General features: G+C 39.4%; 1 protein-coding gene across 7 annotated transcripts in view; it reads right to left on the bottom strand.

Annotated features, from left to right (window-relative positions):
• vav3 (vav guanine nucleotide exchange factor 3) overlaps window positions 1-18,323 on the bottom strand; it is a 104,902-nt gene that overhangs the window by 28,657 nt on the left and 57,922 nt on the right. For all 7 annotated transcript variants that reach the window (XM_016678905.1, XM_007566589.2, XM_007566590.2 and 4 more), the window contains 10 exons: window positions 17,845-17,913; window positions 16,663-16,766; window positions 15,936-16,035; window positions 15,514-15,609; window positions 12,550-12,618; window positions 11,370-11,456; window positions 11,188-11,273; window positions 10,707-10,839; window positions 6,205-6,314; window positions 2,449-2,550 (listed from right to left, as the gene is read on the bottom strand). In XM_016678905.1, the coding sequence (XP_016534391.1) occupies window positions 2,449-2,550; window positions 6,205-6,314; window positions 10,707-10,839; window positions 11,188-11,273; window positions 11,370-11,456; window positions 12,550-12,618; window positions 15,514-15,609; window positions 15,936-16,035; window positions 16,663-16,766; window positions 17,845-17,913 (956 nt within the window). The remainder of the gene's footprint in view (window positions 1-2,448; window positions 2,551-6,204; window positions 6,315-10,706; window positions 10,840-11,187; window positions 11,274-11,369; window positions 11,457-12,549; window positions 12,619-15,513; window positions 15,610-15,935; window positions 16,036-16,662; window positions 16,767-17,844; window positions 17,914-18,323) is intronic.

Below are 18,323 nucleotides of genomic sequence, written 5' to 3'. Positions count from 1 at the left end.
ACACTCTGATGTTTTTTTATTCTTTTCACCAAGGATTTTTAAGAATCATTCAAACTGAATTACCGCAAGCTTAAATCCACAGGAAAATGTTGTTCTTCTTGTCCAGGCGTTACATTTAAAATCAGCCTGATGCTCTAATGAGTCGTGATCCAAATCTGGGTTGGAACTCACAAACTCAACCTAACCTTTCCCTCAGATTATTCATTCAAGTCAGGTGGTGAAACCAGAGCTCTACTGAACTTTTCCTGCAACGTAGCATGTCAGTAAATATCGTCAAGGTTTCTGCACACTTTTCTTTGAACCACAACACATATTCTATTAGGGTATAATCTTTCTACTGCCCAACTTTCTACCCAAAACAAATAAGAGCAAAAGTGTGACTCGAGCCTGTCCTAAGAGCCTCTAAAGCAGATTTAAGAGAGGCTCCGTCTGAAGAGGTTAGTGAATATTAAATCAGCTGTCGAAACAATAACTCTGAATTTTGGAATGTGGGTGGGGAATTCAGATGAACGCAGCAATAAAACACCGGAGGGAAGACTGCTAAAGAGTTCATAAGCTTCGATTGTTGTCACATTTTGTCACGTTGCAACCTCATTTAGACCGACATATTTGTGCATCATTGTGAAGTGAAAGGAAACTGAAATTAATTAAATAAATTCATTTTGTTCAAAATTACACACACACACACACAAAAAAAAACAATAAAAAGTAAAGTTGGGACCAGTCTGCACACATCAATAGCCAGTTTCTATTCCCCCCCTGATAACCCCTGATAACCCCCCGACCCCCGTCACCTCAGCATGATGCTGCTACTACCATATTTCAATTCAGATTCAATTCAGTCAAGTACTTTATCCATCCAAAATTGAAGTCAAATGTTGTAACTCATATTGTCTAAGTATCTTTGAAGAATTGTTGCAGATGGCGATGATGTGGACAGGAAGGATCTCTGGTAGCAGTCGGTCTCGCAACCAGTCTGAAGAGACCTCTGACTGAAGACTGTTGCTGTGTTTGTAGTCTGACATGCCAACAGCTGAATGTCCAGAGAGCAGAGACAATATTTCGACAGTGACATCTCTCAATTATTGGGAAAACTCTGCTAATCCACCTCATTTGCTTTTGCTGTCCCTCCTTAAATCGGTGTCTGGGCATAGAGTTAGAAAGAAGGGCAACTTTGGAGTCTGAGATGTGATTCTTACCCATAATAATAAATGGAAAAGATGGTTTCTTCAGCTCTGCACCCTTTAAGTCTCTATTTTAACTCCTCTGGTATTTGGGGTCGTACTTTGCGTATCACTTCAGCTTTTAAGATGCTAATCAGCTGCTCCCAGTTGGAAAAACAACACTTTGTTGCCATGGGTTACACGCCATAACAGTTGCTCAAAAGTAAAAAAGTAAGAGCAAAAATCCTTCAAGTTGCCCAGCATCCGAAACGAGAGAGAGAATAACTGTCCGACATGCAACTTCTCCACCAAAACCATTATGAAAAAACCGTCTACAAAAAGAACAAATCAGGATTACATTTACGCAACAGAGCTACTACGACATGCTGCCACCATGAGCAACGTGTTGATGTGCAATGCTGGTAGTCTGACACACACAGCGTTTTGACTAAAGGTTAACAAGCTCAACTTCCTAAAATAATGGCCGAAGTCATCTGTTGCCAGAAAGGATTTTGGCAAAAAAATAAAATAAAATTAAAAAAAAATCACCACCCCCTTCTTGCTAGTAATTGATTTCAGCAAAACAAACAAACACACACAAAAAAAACACACTTTTGGCCAACAAAAACTTAGGCCATTATTGATTTTGAATGGAACATTACATGTTGATATCTAATCTAAATATATTCAACCCAATTAAGTGACAAGTGAGAAGCTAAATCTCTTCAAACTGATCCAAGCAGCTTTTTCAGATTTTTTTTTTTTTTTTTACCAGCTACTATGAAAAAATAAATGGGAAAGAAAAGCTACAAGCACACCGAATAGAATAGAAAAGAAAAGAGCCTCTTTCCGTCGCCTCCCTCTCTGTTACAGAGCAATAATCTCGTCCCCATTCTCCATCCGTCGCCTTGAAGAAGTGCCGGAGTGTGACAGACATTTTTTCTCGCTGCCTGTCTTCTGTAGGTGAAACCACTCAGTCGTCCCTGCTGTGGGGAGAGACCGCCAGGCGCAGTCCTCTGGGTCGCCGATAGCATTCAGCGAGCTCAAAAGGAGTTCTGTATAAGCGAAGCCGAGGAAGGAGAGGGAGAGAAAGGCGAAGCGGCGAATGGATTGTTGGGGTACACTGGAGAGGAACAGGGGGGTTGGGGGGGGAGTCGAGGCCTTTTTTTGAAGGTCTTGTGTGACGGCGGTTTTAAAGCGTCTTTGTGTCTGACGATGTTTTGTGCCGCCCCGGCTTCGTCTCTTTTTTGGTGTGCATGCGTGTGAAGAGTGACGAGCCTCTTACCTCAGCAGCATGTGGCAAGAGTTGCAGGAGGTGATTCTCTCAAAGGTGTGCATCCGGAACTCGTGGAAATTGTTGGTTGCGTTCTCAGGACGGATGTTTGATCTAAGAAATAAAAGGAGCACAGGCATAAACGTTAAACCTCTCATAAAACCAGCCCGCTTTAGGAAGGCTCAAATATATACATATATATATAAAAAAAAATGTAACTGAATGAACAAAAATAACTTTGTGCTTGTTAAGTCGGTTTGTTTCAGTGCTGCAAACTGTCAGGCTGCTGGATAAAGATGTCAAATTTGAAAGCAGAGAGCAACACTTTGTTTTTGTTTTTTTTTCTCCCCCTTTTACTTCTAATTGCGGCAGACAAACTCTTCCGCAGCTGCAGCAGCATTTCAACCGATACACTTCTTTGAAGTGGGAAGGGGAGGACTGCGAGTAGACAGGCGAGGTCTGCTCCCAAAATGAACACGAGAGGCTTCCTCCACCCCTGGGGACAAAGAAGCAACTGTGTCTGTGCAGCGTGCAGAAGGGATGAAGACAAACAAAGGCAGGAGAAAGAGATAAAGAAAGAGAGAGAGAGTGAGTGAGTGAGTGAGTGAGTGAGTGAGTGAGTGAGTGAGTGAGTGAGTGAGTGAGTGAGTGAGTGAGTGAGTGAGTGAGAGAGAGAGAGAGAGGGGAAAGAAATGCCCAGGTTTTCACGAATAAGACTTTTTGCAGTTCAGGTATCCAGGTATGATCTGACCGTCTTACATTTGTGCAGCTGCTTTCCTGGAAGCTGGAAGAATTAGTCAAACTGACCTTTTCTGTGGAAAATAGGACGAATGTGGCCATGATGGAAAATGCTGTTGATCCACATAGTTGGCATTTTTACGACCAAATAAAGTTCTTTCAGCCGTCCTTTTTCTGTCAACTTGACTTTTATTGCTCTGTGTAATGACACAGGTGCAACTAAACTTCAGAAACCAGCTGCCCCTTAAAAATGACCAACTACATTAAGACTGTCTTTTATAAAATGGCAAGATGTATTTGCGAAGTGCCATCCAGCTGTGATAACCTCATATTACTGCATTCAGAAGATGTATAGGCCAACACAGACGACACACAGGTTTTAATAAATCTCTTGAGATAGAAAATATTAAATTTACAACTGAAAACACTTTAGCAGTGATGTCAGTAAATTAAAAACTCAAATTAAGTTTTTTTTAATACAGACTTAATATGAGTTTGATTTAATATGAAGATTAATTATTAAGATGGAAAGGTTTTTTTTTTTTTTTTTTTTTTTTTTTCTCCGTTTCTCCTGCCCACAATCCAGTTTAATAGGTGGTGGCAATGCACCACCACAGATGGGCTGCCAGCCACCATAAAACAACAAAGAAGAAATACAACATAACGCCTCCTGAAGCCAGGATTTCAACTGAATGCTGGCAAGTAGCTCTGTGTTTAGTATTCAACATGGCTTCTAACGCAGGTGAAAGTGACTGGTGTCATTCGTAAGCTAGCATTTTTGATGGTTTGCATCTTATTAAGTTGTGTGCTGAAAAATGTCTGCATGTGGACATGAGTTTGAACACACAGGAAACATTGTTAGCTTGCGATGCTAATGGTAGTTAGCACCGACTTGGAACTAAAGGATGCTCAACAGAGAAGTTTGATTCCAGTTCCTGAGTTCAATAATAAAGATTATTTCTCAACAACGTTCAGTTAAAAAAGGATTTACTTTAAGGAAAGTACAAAGTAATTGTCGACAACATGAGAGAAATGTTACTACTAATGACAGCAAAGTTCGGTTTTTATTAGCACTGCGCTAAGAGTTGAGTTTGGACTGCACAGTTAATTTGGATAATTTGTTCAAACTCTAAAATTGATTTAATATGAAATCACTCAGATGATGAGAATAAATCAAGAACAAACACTTTAGTAAAATCTGGTAATATTCTTACACATTTTTAAACACAGTCTAAGTCTTGTAAAACATTTAAATTGGTCATTTTTTTCAGTACTGATAAAATATCTTCTTGTCAAGACAACACTGTGTCTTCTTCAAAGAAGAAATGTTAAACCGGTGTGATTTCTCTTTTGGAGAAATCCACGTATAATGTGACTAAAAGCTCCAAACGTCGACTGGTCTGAAAATGAAGAGCGTGAGAGAGAACATGTGATTGTTCTGCAACACCTCTCTGTTCCTGCAGCTTGTTAATTTAGCCTCACGAGCTAAATCATATAGCTCCCGCTTTCTCAGTCTCACATCAACACTTCAGCTTCTTCATCCCCACTTCCTCTAAGAGCTCTTCTTGTTACTTATAAAATGTTATTTCGCTCATTTCGTTTTCCTGTAACTATTTTGAATGCCAGTAAAACTGTTTCATAACTAGAAGTAGCAACAAGATAAATTAATAACACGTACCTCAGTTATCAGCAAGCACTAGGATTTTAACTTTAATTTTTCTTTTTCTGTTATTCTGAGGTTTAACCTCAGTAACATTATCAGATGGGTTAGAAACATCAATTTTTCCCCTGGCACTTCTATTTCTCCCAACAACTGTGTCAAAAGGATAGTCTGCTTTGTTATTGAATACAATAGAAGTGAATGGAAGCAGCTAAAAATCTTGCCCTCCATAATAATTTTCAACAACTAATAAACCATCATGTACAGTTAGTTTTCTCACAACATGCAGCTAAAAAAGTCACTTCAAAGTAAGCCTAAATAACTAATTGCTGCTTTTAAAGGGAACGATTATTGATCTCATTAATTAGTGATGGGTGTCAGCAGACGTTAGGATTCCTTCATTTTTCTACGAACTTACAGCAGTGGAGCTGTTTCAAGTGCAAGTAAGGAAACTAATCAACACTTCTCAAAACCTTACTTTTAAACCCGTCTACTCTCCATTTAAAGTATGCAAGCAAATAATTAGCTACCCAAGCCTAAACAAGAGTTGGAGAGATAATGTTAATGACATCGGAAAAGAGCTAAACAAACACTGAAGGAAAGGAAATTTGGATCAACACCCGACAATCCCTTAAGTATTCACGCCGAACAGAGACAAAGGAACAGTGAATATATATCAACTGCATTAACATGCTGTTCACCCAGACACAAATAATACTCCTACTCCTTTCTGTACATTCTGTCACGGGGACAATAATAGCGAAGGGGGGGATTGCAGTGCTTGTCAACAACAGATGGTGTAATCCTGGGAAAGTTACCGGCAAGGTGCATGTCTGCGTGTGGAATAATAAACTGTTGCCTGCTAGTAGTGTCTGTCAGTAGTATGTACAGACAAGGTTCACCTGTGTTACCTGAACATATGCAAGTGCAGGCTAATTCTGCTGCATTCGATCTGTTTGAAGTTAATGCCGTCGCTCAGGTTGGATTCATTTTAGAAAGAAAGCCTAAAAAACCACGGATTGGGCTTTCCTTTGGAAAACGGAACAATGTGCTAAACTGGATCTGCCTCGGCTCTACAGCTGAACTGCAGATTATTGTTTCTTTCACCTATTGTTTACTTTTGGAATCAGCCACTTTCTGGATCCGGTCCAGGACAAGAACCGGTCGATGCAGTTCGACAACACGCGGCGAGAGATTCATCTGTCTGAATGCAATGTTCGGTATGAGCGTGTCTCCCGGCCGACTCCCCTCTGCGTCACTTTCATTTTTGTCATCCCTTAGTTACACGCGGACCAGAATAACAGGGTGAGCGACGTGTCGTGACGTGAGACCATCGCGTCGTTGCACTTGCACAGACAAAGCACACTCACATGGCCATGCCGAACTGCTCCAGCCACTTCTTTTTCAGCTCTTTGGTCTTGAAGAAAAACTCAAAGCCGTTCTGGCCCTGGTTGTGAGTGAGGTAGAATCCGTAGGACCACTGCAACAGAAACAGACAAAAACAAACGTGTTTGAGACAGGAGATGAAACAATGGCAGGCAAAACACACTGAGGGAGAGGAGGCAGAAAAGACAGATGGGGACAAAGAGATGCAAAATGAAGGAGGGATGCCGTGGGGAGAGCAAGCACAAAGCCGGAGAAGGAGGAGAGCAAATGAAGCGATGCAGAGGAAGAGGGGGGAAAAAATGAGTGCGAGTTAACTGTGGCGCATCGCTGCTGGGTTTCAGACAGCACGCAAAGACCCAAGCAGCGAGCGGGTCTGCAATTGGCTGCAATTATCCACTTTAAAGGCTAAATATCCCATTAGCTTCCGTGCCGACTCGGGCTGTTCTGCGTTTCTAGGCGGCGTGGCAAAGTGGATGCTTTTGCGGGACGCGCTTCTTACGACTGCTGGTCGTGGTTTCAAACTCCTCGCACTCGGCTGTGAAGGTTAAGCTGGTGCGGGTTCACCGCGCGGTTAGAAAAGAGCAGCGGCGCATTTCCTCGAGCGGATGAATAGAGGAAAGGAAAAAGCGGCGCTCCACGCTGGCGGTCCCAGTGGACGCCGTGGCCTGTGCTGAGGGGTGAGAGTGTCTTCCTGCCAATTTATAAAAGGGGAGAAACAATGTTTGTTTTTTTTCTTTTTTTTTATGAGAGCTGTTTTATCTTTTTTTGTTTTAAAGAGGTCTGCAGGCTGCTATTAAAATGCTATTAGCCTTCATTATGAAGTCATGGGAAGACTAAGTAAACACCAGGATTCAATAGCCCTTTTTTGCTGAGGAACACAGGATTGCTTCAGTTCCTTTCAAAGCTCTTCTGGTGCCACCACAGGATATCAATCAGGTTGAAGTGTGAACTTTGACTAGATCATCTCTACCTCGATTTGTTTCATAATCAGCCATTCTGTAATTTTCTGTACCGCGTGTGATGATCCTCTCATTTGTATGACAAAATATTGGACAAGCTTTAATGTAATGAGCAAATATATCACACTGTGCTGAAGGCCTCTGGCTATAAAATCCAGATAATCACTCCTCCACCACTGTGCTTGACAACTAGCATGAGGGATTTCAGGTGTGTGTGATTTTCTCCAACCGAAGCTTTAAATTACCTTATAATTTTCCCAGATTGATAAACAACGGCTGCTTGTATTATTAATGATGTTGTTTCTCCTTTCCATTTGTGTTATACCTTTATACTGGAGATCATTAAACTCCCCAAAACTCCTACACTGCCTAAAAATGTATTAAAATCTATGCAAGTGGCGATGGAAGATATTATTCTCAAATCTTATTCATAAATCTAGACCATTTATGTTTTACTTGCTAATTGCTAGCTTGCGGCTATTGTTTATGTACATGTAAACTTTATTTTTGGATTTATTTTACCTCATAGGACAGACCAGGACTCATCAAAATATTTAGTTTTGAATATTAAAGCCAGAATGATCGTCTTTACATGGCTTAAGTTAGCTTAGATACAAATTAGCAACAATTTGGAGTCCTTTGCTAGTTTTGATAATGTTTAGCTAGTAGTTTTGCTAGCTTGATGGCAACCTACCAAGCATTCAGGCAATTAGGATAAAGCTGCTTGTTTGTAGTTTTTGTAATGAAAGAAATAAAAAGTAGCAATAGCAAGGAGTTAATAAGAAAGGTTTTAGCTTGATGTTTAGTTAGCTAGCTGTTGAAGAAAGGTGTTCAGGATGTTTGCAGCCGTTACTGTGACCCTCGACTACAAGCTAATTTAAATACTTCAAGACTGATACCGAATGAAGCTGATGCAGTAACTTTTAGAAAATTTTCAAATTCCTATCTTTATAAGTGAAAAATGTTCCAACACAAAGCATTTTTCTCTTTGCAATACTAAGTTGGGTTTCAAAACAGCCTCGGACACGTCCACTTGTTAAACTTGGACAATTAGAGCAAGAGTTTTCCAAGAAATGTCTCATTTATGCCGGCAAGTATGGACTAAAAACATTTTATAGACCAAACAAAACAGAAAATATTCCGCCCAAAAAGTCAGGAAACAAAGCGTTTTTTAAGTCAAAAATATCCAAGACTCCCAACCTACAATAATATATTTCTACTTTGTTTCATTTAAATATTTCTTACTAAAGTTATTGCTAAGCAAGAGAAATTACAATAAAATCATCTGTGTGGTTTTAATAGGAAAAAAAATATGACCTGATTACTTTTAACTTGGCATCTTTGGCTGAACTAATGCTTGATCTGAAAGCATTTAAACATAATTTATATATAAAAAAAAGCTTATATTTTGTTGACGGTCCATGGCCTCTGAATACTTTATGCAAAACCGTTTTACCTCCAGATAATCTGCATACAAACACTGCTTTTATGATGGAGGTTCTCATTTTCGCTACCTTCAAGGAGACGTGTTCATTTCAATCACGGCTAGCGCAAATATAGCACCAAAGAAAAGGCGTTACATTCTTCATGTCAGAGGTGAACAACGCTGAAACAGCTGCAACCTTCATAAATATAATCCTGCGAGCCCATATGGGCCTAAGCCCACTAATGTCTGCTATTACTGCGTCATTATTACCCAAATCAATGTTTCCTGGCACGCCTTAGATATCATTCTTCATTATGATTGGCAATATTTTCCCCCAGTTGGCACTTTGTATTCACTGTGTGTACAAGAGTAGTCAGGCCCAAAGCGAGGTTTAATGATAGCACCATCTGGGAGGAGGCAGGCTGTTCCAGTCTGACACTGTTTCAGAAGGATGCGGAGGGAAGAAAAAAAAAATTAATAAGGGAATGTAAAACAAGAGTAGGAACAAGCATGTAGCAAATTATTTAGGACTGCTTTCTGTTAATTATTTTGTTGTTCCTGTTATGAGCCTGAAAGGTTTTTGCGTGTAGCTCATTTTCGGAGCACGCCGGGGGATTTACGGCGCAGAAGGCGGCAGCGGGGTAGAGAGAGACTGTTACAGGTGCTTATAAGACCCTATAAAGGAGCATGCTAAGTTCATTTTCATTCAGGTTTATGAACCTGGGTGTATCTGACAAATGGTTATGGTCGTTCATTACGCAGAAATAGCTCCGCTAATTGGTTTGTCAGGACTCCAACATGGTCTCCGAGCTTTGCTGACTCGGTCATAAAGAGGCAATAATGGGCCTGACGTCGCAGATCTCGCCTTCGTTAGAGCGGACGACTCGTTAGGCGGGGATTGTTTAATCCTTGTCATTTTTACGGCATGTTAATAGAGCAATTTTGTTATTATTTTATCTATTTTAAAAGCTAAACACTACAGCAAAACCGTGAAACGGACTACGGTCCTGCTGGGACAGCCTACCCGGCGAGAAGCTGTTTGGGAAATTTAATACCATCCAAAGCTCTTCAGTAAATCACAGCTAAAGTGGGAGAGAGAGCCTTCGTCAAGTACTGCAGTATAAAATTTAAAGCAAAGTCTCCCAGACATACGGTATTTTATATTCAATAACTTTTCACCAATACATCCATACAGAAGCATTTTTCATGATAATTAGGAACAAATGTACACATGCAAACTGCTCGTTTTCAAAAAAGTTACGTTTTTACGGTTTTGAAAGCTATCCAAAGAGAAAGTTGCAGAAAGATTCGTCTTTCTGCCTTTGCCAAAGTGTAACTGATTTACAATCTTAGAGCTGGAATAAGTTTTCTCATCACCATGTTTTACTTTGGCAATAAGCAAAGAGAGAAAAACAACCTGCAATTGATTGACAGAAAGATTCCGAGCCAAATTGAAAAGTAGACGGACTTGTTTCAGAGCAGATTTATGACAATTGCCTACAGGGTCTTGGCAACGTGTTCACACCTCCTGAACCTTTTTCACATTTTGTCAACCACAAACTTTATTTGTAGGTTTTGGGCGCACTTATGTCCGTTTTGCACATCTAGAGTGACTCCCCCTCCCCATTCTTTTTTGCAAAATGCTCCAACTCAGTCAGATTGATTGGAATATGAACTTTAAAGGTAATTAGTTGCACAGGATTTGATTTAGAGGTATTTCAGTATTTGGTGCTGAATACATATTAACAGCCCCACTTTTCTGATTTTATTAGTAATATTGAAAGACATGGATCACTTTCCTTATGTTTTCCAACTCTGAGTTGCATTGGGTTGGTCTACAGATCCCAGTAAAATTAACTAAACTTTATGGTTGTAATGGGACAAAATGCAAATATGCTAGGGGTGTGAATACTTTTAGTAGGCTCTGTGTGCAGGTTAGAGAGCTGCAAACCTTGCAGTGATGCAACATGCATTACATCTAATATGAGAGGCAAAACAAACTCTCAGTATGAATGCTGTGCAGCAAATCGGGTATCATTTCTCGAACTTTCATGACGTTCTAAGACAGCAGTTTGAACCATTGCGTCTTCGGGACCCGGACCTTCCTGTTCTCCTTGTCGGATGTCGGGTTGTTGGTGATCTTGAAGAGGTGCAGGTCGATCACTTCTTTCATCTCGTAGTTGTCCCCTCGGCGCTTGCAAACGATCACGGCAGCGTCGAACAGGAAGATGTGCCTGCGGAGGGGATCGAAGCAACAACTGAATGAAAATCTGTTTTCTCTTGAGTCAGACTTGCATAAACTCTGTGGTTACTTTACAAAAAAAAAAAAAAAAAAAAAAAAAAAATCACCCCCTACAGTTCGTCTTGCATAACACAGCCGATTGTATCCCTGGAGCTTACAGAGTGGGAGGAAGATTCCCTTAATGACATTCATTTGCTACGCTGCAGTTCACCCAATTACATCATTTAGCGGGGGAATAACAGGTTTGCTTTCATTGACACTTCGTCCTGAGCTTCTGCGTTCTCTGGAAGGCTTCCAGCGCATCGCCCCTCCTTCTATCTGGATTCGCTCGACGTCCTACCTGTCCTGCTTTGCTCGTTTGTCCACTGAGGTCACCCGCACCTCCCCGTCGCCTTTGGGTCTCCCGTAGTTGCTCAGAGGTTGGTTCTGGGGGAAGCAGATAAAGAGAGAGACGGATCACTTTTCGACTGGCGGTACAAACCCAGAGCACTAAATCACCGCCGTGGCTTTACGTGGACTTACCAGGTTTTCAATGGATCTCTGGTACTGCTCTATTTCTCGCAACGTCTCATTGTCCCGTTTGACTTCATTGACGTACTGTGCCAAATCCTGCACACACACATCAAAACGGCGATGAGTGTACTTCAACTTTAGTGCACAAGGAAAAGTTTGGAAAGTTGCGTGGAGCATTTAATGTTCGTACGTTTTTCCCCACAGTAAAAGTTTTCAAACTTTTCCAGCACCAAACTTTGGAGATAAAAACAATGCAAGGAACAAAAGAAGAGTTTCAATTCACTGTCATATGACATCACTTTTTTTTGTTTTAACAGAGTTGGGTAGTAACTAGTTACATTTTCTCATTTACATTTACTTGAGTAACAAATTTTGGAAAAAGAGACTTCTACGAGTATTTTTACTGTCCTGCACTTTTTACTCTTATTGAGTAAAATTTCTGGATACTGCACCCACTTTACCGAAAGAACAAGCTTGTTTTAACTAAAGAGTCACCAGTTTTTGGTGTAGTTTTGTATTGAAATAAACTTATCTTTTACTTTTATTTGAATAAAAATATGTAAAGTACTACTCTTACTTGGCTACTCTACCACTTCTGTTTATTACCGTTACTAATAATGTCTTGTATGAGTATTCTAACAAGACGGGACAACGTAAACTTAAAATATAATAAAATTTTATGTTTTGAAAATTTGTGTTAAGCTAAATTACCTTCCTGCTCAAATTACTTGATTAAACATCATATAAATGACCACTTGACTTTCTGCAGGAAGTCTTTTATAGTCCAACTTTCATATAAAACTGCATATAGAATATCCAGCACTTTCAAGGCCTTTATACAGAAATCAAGCACTTTCCAAACCTTGAAAACGCATTATTGAAATCCATGCAGTTTCAAAGATACTCAATTAGTATTTCCCGCTCTTTCAGCTTGCATGTTCACATTTTGTCAGATTGCAGCCACAAAATCTTTATGCATTTTACTGGGATTTATGTGAACAGATCAACATCAGGTTGATGCATAAAGGCTCTAAATGTGTAAAGTTGGTGGGTAAAGTTTTTCACAGCTTCGAAGGTTGAATACTTTATCAACACTTAAAAAAAAACATTGTCCATTAATTCATTAAGTGGCTTTAGTAACAAAACTTCTATATTCTCAGCAAATGTTGGGACAGGACTGTAGGAATACCTTCATCGCATCCAGCGCTGTCCGTAGATTACTTTTTTCAGAGGCGTCATGGGTGTGTTTTACCAGTTCCTGTTGAACAAAGCAAAAAAAAAAAAAAAAAAGTAAAATAAAAAAAAAAAATCACACACAGAAAAGAACAAAAAAAACATGAAGGTGAATAAAAGATAGTGTACACAAAAACATTGATAAAGAGTCGGTACATGAAAACTTAAGGTTTCTGCTCTGGAAAGAAAATGAAAAAAGTCAGCCTGGTCCTAAAATAAATTAGATACAGTGTGTGTGCGTGTGTGTGTGTGTTTGCACACATCCATAGGAGGCTGTGTGGATGCGCATCACTTTATATCTGAAATTATTTGCCAGTGCGGCAGCGCTGCGTAAACAAGACATCTAGACCTCGGCAGTGAAGGATAAGGACAGATGTCATGCATGCATGAGGCCACACTGAGGGAGATACAGTGTATGTGTGTGTGTGTGTGTGTGTGTGTGTTTGTCCTGCCCTGGCGTTTCTCAAATCCCCGGTGTCAGTCAAGCTCAACCTGGGCATTATTATCACGAGCAAGGCAACAGAGGCCTATTTATCAAGCCTGTGCTCCGACCTCCCCGCATCCACAGAGATACAGAGGCTGGGAGTGGCTCTGCTGATAGTGGGCGGCCAAACATGGTGGACTTATTGAGGGAATTCAAACAGGGGAGAGGAGAAAGGATGAGCGCGGGGCGAGCTAATCGCTGATGACAAAAAAAAAAGTGAAGAAGAAAAAAAGACAAAGAAAGGAAGAGGCGGGTGCAAGCGAGAGGAAGTGACGAGGCATTAGTTGGAGAGATTGTAGATGTCACTGTGTGAGGAAGCAGCCCAGCAGAGGCTTTACTACTTGCTAGCTGTTACTCCTTGCTAGCTGTTACTACTTGCTAGCTGTTCTACAGGGATTTCAACTCACATTGACACAAAACGATGTGTGCTGTACCTATGCATATTTCTCCTTTTTTTAAAATATCATTTTTACTTTTTGGCAGGGGTGCTACTAAAAGGTGGATGAAAGGGGGCCCATGCCCACTTCTATAAATTTGCTGCCCCTTCTTCCATTGGTCTTCACTGCCCATGCGTAATATTTCAGATGAATACCGAGATACCAAATTTCAAATTATTTATGTATTCACTTTTATCCATCTTTAAATAATTTTTTTCCCTTTTTCTCTTTATTTGCATCCCTCCAGAGAACCTAATTTGGGAGTTTTCATTTAAATTCAACACATTCAAGATGGGAAAATTACAATATGGAACTTTTTTTCCCAAACCGTGCTGTAACAATACCAATGACCTACATAACACATCAACATTATTAGTGTATTATACAAGTAACGCAGACATTTTGATAAACGTCATCCTAACATAATTATAAAAAGGCTCCATTTGTTCAGTTGAATTGCTGTTGTTTATGTGGGACTTTAGTAATGTCCATTTGTATGCCACTTAACTTTTACCTGATCCACAACTCTAGTTTTGAAAATATTATTTCTACCTACACTGTTGGACATTCCCATTCTAGCATAATGCTTTTTTGTTTTGTTTTTTATCTTTCATGTAAATTTTTGGTTGTTTATCTTTGGTTCACACATTGAACTCTCAAAAACAATTGTGTTGGCCGGTTTGAAGGTGTTTTAATGAGTGACCAGACAGACAGGGCTGCCCCAACTCAACTTGTAGCACTGCTCGTCAGCTGGCTTTAAGTAAATCTGCGATTTTAAAAACATTGTTATCTAAAAACAAAGAATCCTGGGTGAAGCTCCACATGTTTCCATACCACAACTTTCTGGATTTGTCTATCATCCGGAATTACTGCCAAACATTTGTAAGTGAGGGAAACTATAACTCAGGGTGATTAAATGACAAAGTTTTGGTGTGGCAAACGTGGGGAGCTCCACCCAGCGCACTATTGCGATAAAACTACAGCTGGCTAATTAGCATCTATGTTAACTGCTCGATTAAAGCAGTGGTTCTCCATCCTGGTCATCTGAGACAACTGGCCTTTATGTTTTATACCAGACTCTGCTCCAGCATACCATCAAATTTACAGAATTCTGTATAAAAACATGCAATAAGTATTTTAAGATATATCGCAAAAATTAGTTCTTCAGCCAATGCTGAAGAACTCTGCAAGTTTTATTTATGATTTTTGGATCTAAAATCTACAGAGAGATCTCAAGCTCTCCTATTTGCTTATTTTCTTTGCAGATAATATTGAAGAAATCTCTATTGTTAATAACTTTCTTCATATCAAAGTATTACTAATGTACAAAATGTGCAGAGTGTCATTTTCTGAGAAAATGCTGAAAAGGGACTGCCAGTCTTCGTCCGTCTTTCAACTTGTTTGTCTCCGCTATTGCTCAGCCCTCCTTTCATCGCCTTACTTTATTTATTTTCTTCTTTCTACTTCGTCCTCGATCGTCTGTATTGAATGAGAATTACACTGCGGTCATCCTCAACTTAGTCATAAAGTAGATACACAAACAGTCAGAATGAGGTGCAGAGCCTGAAGGACAAATGCAGGGAGGAGGATGGAAAAACGCAGTCAATGCTGCCTCTGGTGGACAAATGGTGTAATGACAGCTGTCTTGGAATGAATTCAGTGAGGTTTTGTTTTTAGATCAAAAACTTACTGATTTAGCTGAGAATGTCCTGTTGAAAGTCTGTTGAGATACTGTTGTTTACAGTGTGACCCTGACATCTTAAATATCTGACTAATGAGAGGTTTGTAGGAAACATAGAAGCTGATCTTTGAAGACAACTTAATTACACAGATGATTCGCAGAAGGCTCATGAAAAACCTTCATATTGCTTCCCAGTCTCACAGAAAATCCGAAGTAGTCCTTATTTTTTACTAACTTATCAGAAAAAAACATGTATGTGAAATCAACTGATGCGTAGCATGGAAATACATTTCTGTCTGTTTATTTTTTAAGCTGTACCTGCAAAAGGAGATGATACTTCAACACCCGCTGCATGGGAACCACAAGCAGGTCTCTCAACGTGAACTTGCCATAATTGGCTCTTTTAGAACATTCCTGCAGAAAGATTTAATAATAATAATAAAAAAATCAATCATTAATTGTACTATACATTAATCCCTTTGGTAATACTAGTTTGCATTTTTCCAGAAAGAAACTTGTTTATCTTCAAACTTACACACATGCACTAATCCATATGCTTCAAGTTTTATAGCAAAATGTAACACTTCATGAATCATCACCATCTCCTGCAATGCCTCATTTGCTCACTTGAGGGCATCCTCTTTTCACTCTGTGCAGCTTAAAAACTGCAAACGTGTCATCCTGCACTGTGGGACATTTATTCATCTCTGTCGTCTGAAAGCAGCCATGTAGCTGTTTACCTCTAGCTTCATGCGCACGTCCTCCCTGTGTTTGCAGATGTCGTCCAGGGTGGTGATGGCCGTCTCCACGTGACTGCAGTATTTCCCATAGATCAACAACCTGCGTCCGATCAGAGCAGAAGGACCAACCGGTCAGTAGCCAAAGGTTTACACAGATTTTCATACTTTTATTCCTGTTAAACTAGGAAACAAACACAGTAGGGCTGCAACTAACAATTATTTTATTAATCATTTAATCTGTCAATTATTATGATTAATCAGATTTTTTTAAAATGGCACATTCTAGAGATTTTGCATTTAGCTACGCAAGCCTCCGTTTTACAATACGAGAAATACATTTTTAAAAAGCAATTCAATTACTTAAATAAGAAAATAAAACAAAATAAATGACCTAAAATGCAATAATGGCAGTAATGTAAGACATTTCAATCAGATTAGACAAAATGTATATACTTTTGAACCGTTTTCAGGTTAATTACTGCCCTGATTATATTTCTTATTTCAGCAAATGACTGTGTATTCCAGTTTATCAATTACCATATTAGTTGATAATTCAATAATTGATTAATCTGTTTAATTACAGCATAATAAAAATTAAATCTGAGCACGTTTTGTCATAAAATGAAGGAATGAAAGGCTGTAATATTGCATGATGTTGTCCTGCTTTCATGATGAAGCAAAAAAAAAAACACAGTAAGAATTAGATGCTCCTGATGTTGCTTTGTACCTTTCTTTAAAACTTATGAAGATCTGGTAAAGGTTCTGGGAACCTCTCTGGTGGACCGACTCTTGGATTTCCAGCAATAAACCCTTGTGAACCTTTACCAGTTCCTAAAAAAAGCAGACAGAAAATTAAATAAATCAATGCTGACCGTAAAACATTTGTTACGATTATTTTTCCCTATCCTGAGCTCTAAAGGTTTTGTAGCAGGTACATTTCATTAAAAATTAAGACCTTTTAGTCTCAACGGACATACCTGCAACCTGACAACAATACTCGACTGAGCTTTAAACGTGGCAAGAATTTTAGATGCACTTTGTTTCAACAGCAGAAAAATTCACAGAGCAAAACCTGAAGGAATTTAAAAGCCCCAGATTCCACAGTTGGATTCGAAACAGCATCAATAAATTTTGTGGGGCAAAAAAAACTTGAGTGGATGTTTTGGTTGTCAGCAGAGAGATTCGCACAATCAGGTTTTGTTGCCATTTTGTGCACATTTGAAATTGTAAATCCAGCAACCAGAACATAAATTGGTATATTATATTTCTGCCCTTTTAAATAAAGATTGGTTCTCTCTCTGGGAGCTAACTTTAGAACCTAGCTAAACAAAATCTAACTTTTTAGCAGCTAGCCATTAGCTGCCTGTCTACCAGTAAGTTTTTTTTTATCATTTTATGTAACCTGTACTTGTTTGTACTACTAAAAAACAATTGCTTTGATGCTACTCTGCAAAGAAACAGAAAACACAGAAAATGTTTACCTGTTTTACCTCAGAAAAACTATCACTGTTAGCATGTTAGCATAGGGGATTTTAGCTTCTAGCATGACTGCTGCAGACCACAATACCAAAAAAGAAGTTATAATATATTTTTAAAAATAATGGCTGGTTTTCAGAGTAACATCGCAGAAATTGTTTACTCCTAATAAACAATTGCTACAACAGAAAAACCAGAAAACTAGCACCGTCACTGTTAGCATGGAGCATATTAGCTTCTAGCAGGACTGCTGCCAGTCAAGACCACTAAAAGAACTACAATATATAAAAAAAAGAAGACAGACAAATTAAAAATATATTACATACAAATAAGTAAAACTGAATAACAGAAAATCAGTTTGGAAATATATATTTATCAGTAGTTGGTGTGGTTCAAACTTTACTTAACGTCCAGTTGGCCGCATTTAACTCACCGGAATATTCACAAACACCTTCTCCATCTCAACCGTAGAAAAAAACATGGTGAGGGGCATCATAAAGTGCTGCGGGAGAAACAGAAAGAGAAAAGAACGCATGGGAATGAAAGCTCGTTCCTCCAGTGAACGTGGGGGGAGTCATTTTGAACGAGACGCTATTGTATTATGGAGGCCAAGCTGCAAAGAGCTGCAGTAAGCAGAAACAACCAGGCCTGTCTGGGTCACGGCAATAATCTCATTTTCAGAGTGTGCAATTTAATGATTTCCCCTCTCCGAAAACTCCCACCACACAGTCAATTCTGCATCTCAATGGAGCAGGGGGAGCGCAAACGAAATTTCACCATAACAAAAGTCATCTACCGAGGCTCTCCGCTGGGAAATCAGGCAAGGGCCTTTTTTGTGGACGTGAACATACGCAAGGGGAAGAAGACAAGTGGTTTTGGCTGGGGGTCTGGAGCCGCTGGGTCTCCTACAGT

This window comes from Poecilia formosa, unplaced genomic scaffold (assembly GCF_000485575.1).
Source record: "Poecilia formosa unplaced genomic scaffold, Poecilia_formosa-5.1.2 Scaffold193, whole genome shotgun sequence".
In the NCBI taxonomy this organism is placed as follows: domain Eukaryota; kingdom Metazoa; phylum Chordata; class Actinopteri; order Cyprinodontiformes; family Poeciliidae; genus Poecilia; species Poecilia formosa.
Note: the sequence above shows the minus strand (reverse complement) of the source record. Positions and strands in the feature narration are given on the sequence as shown.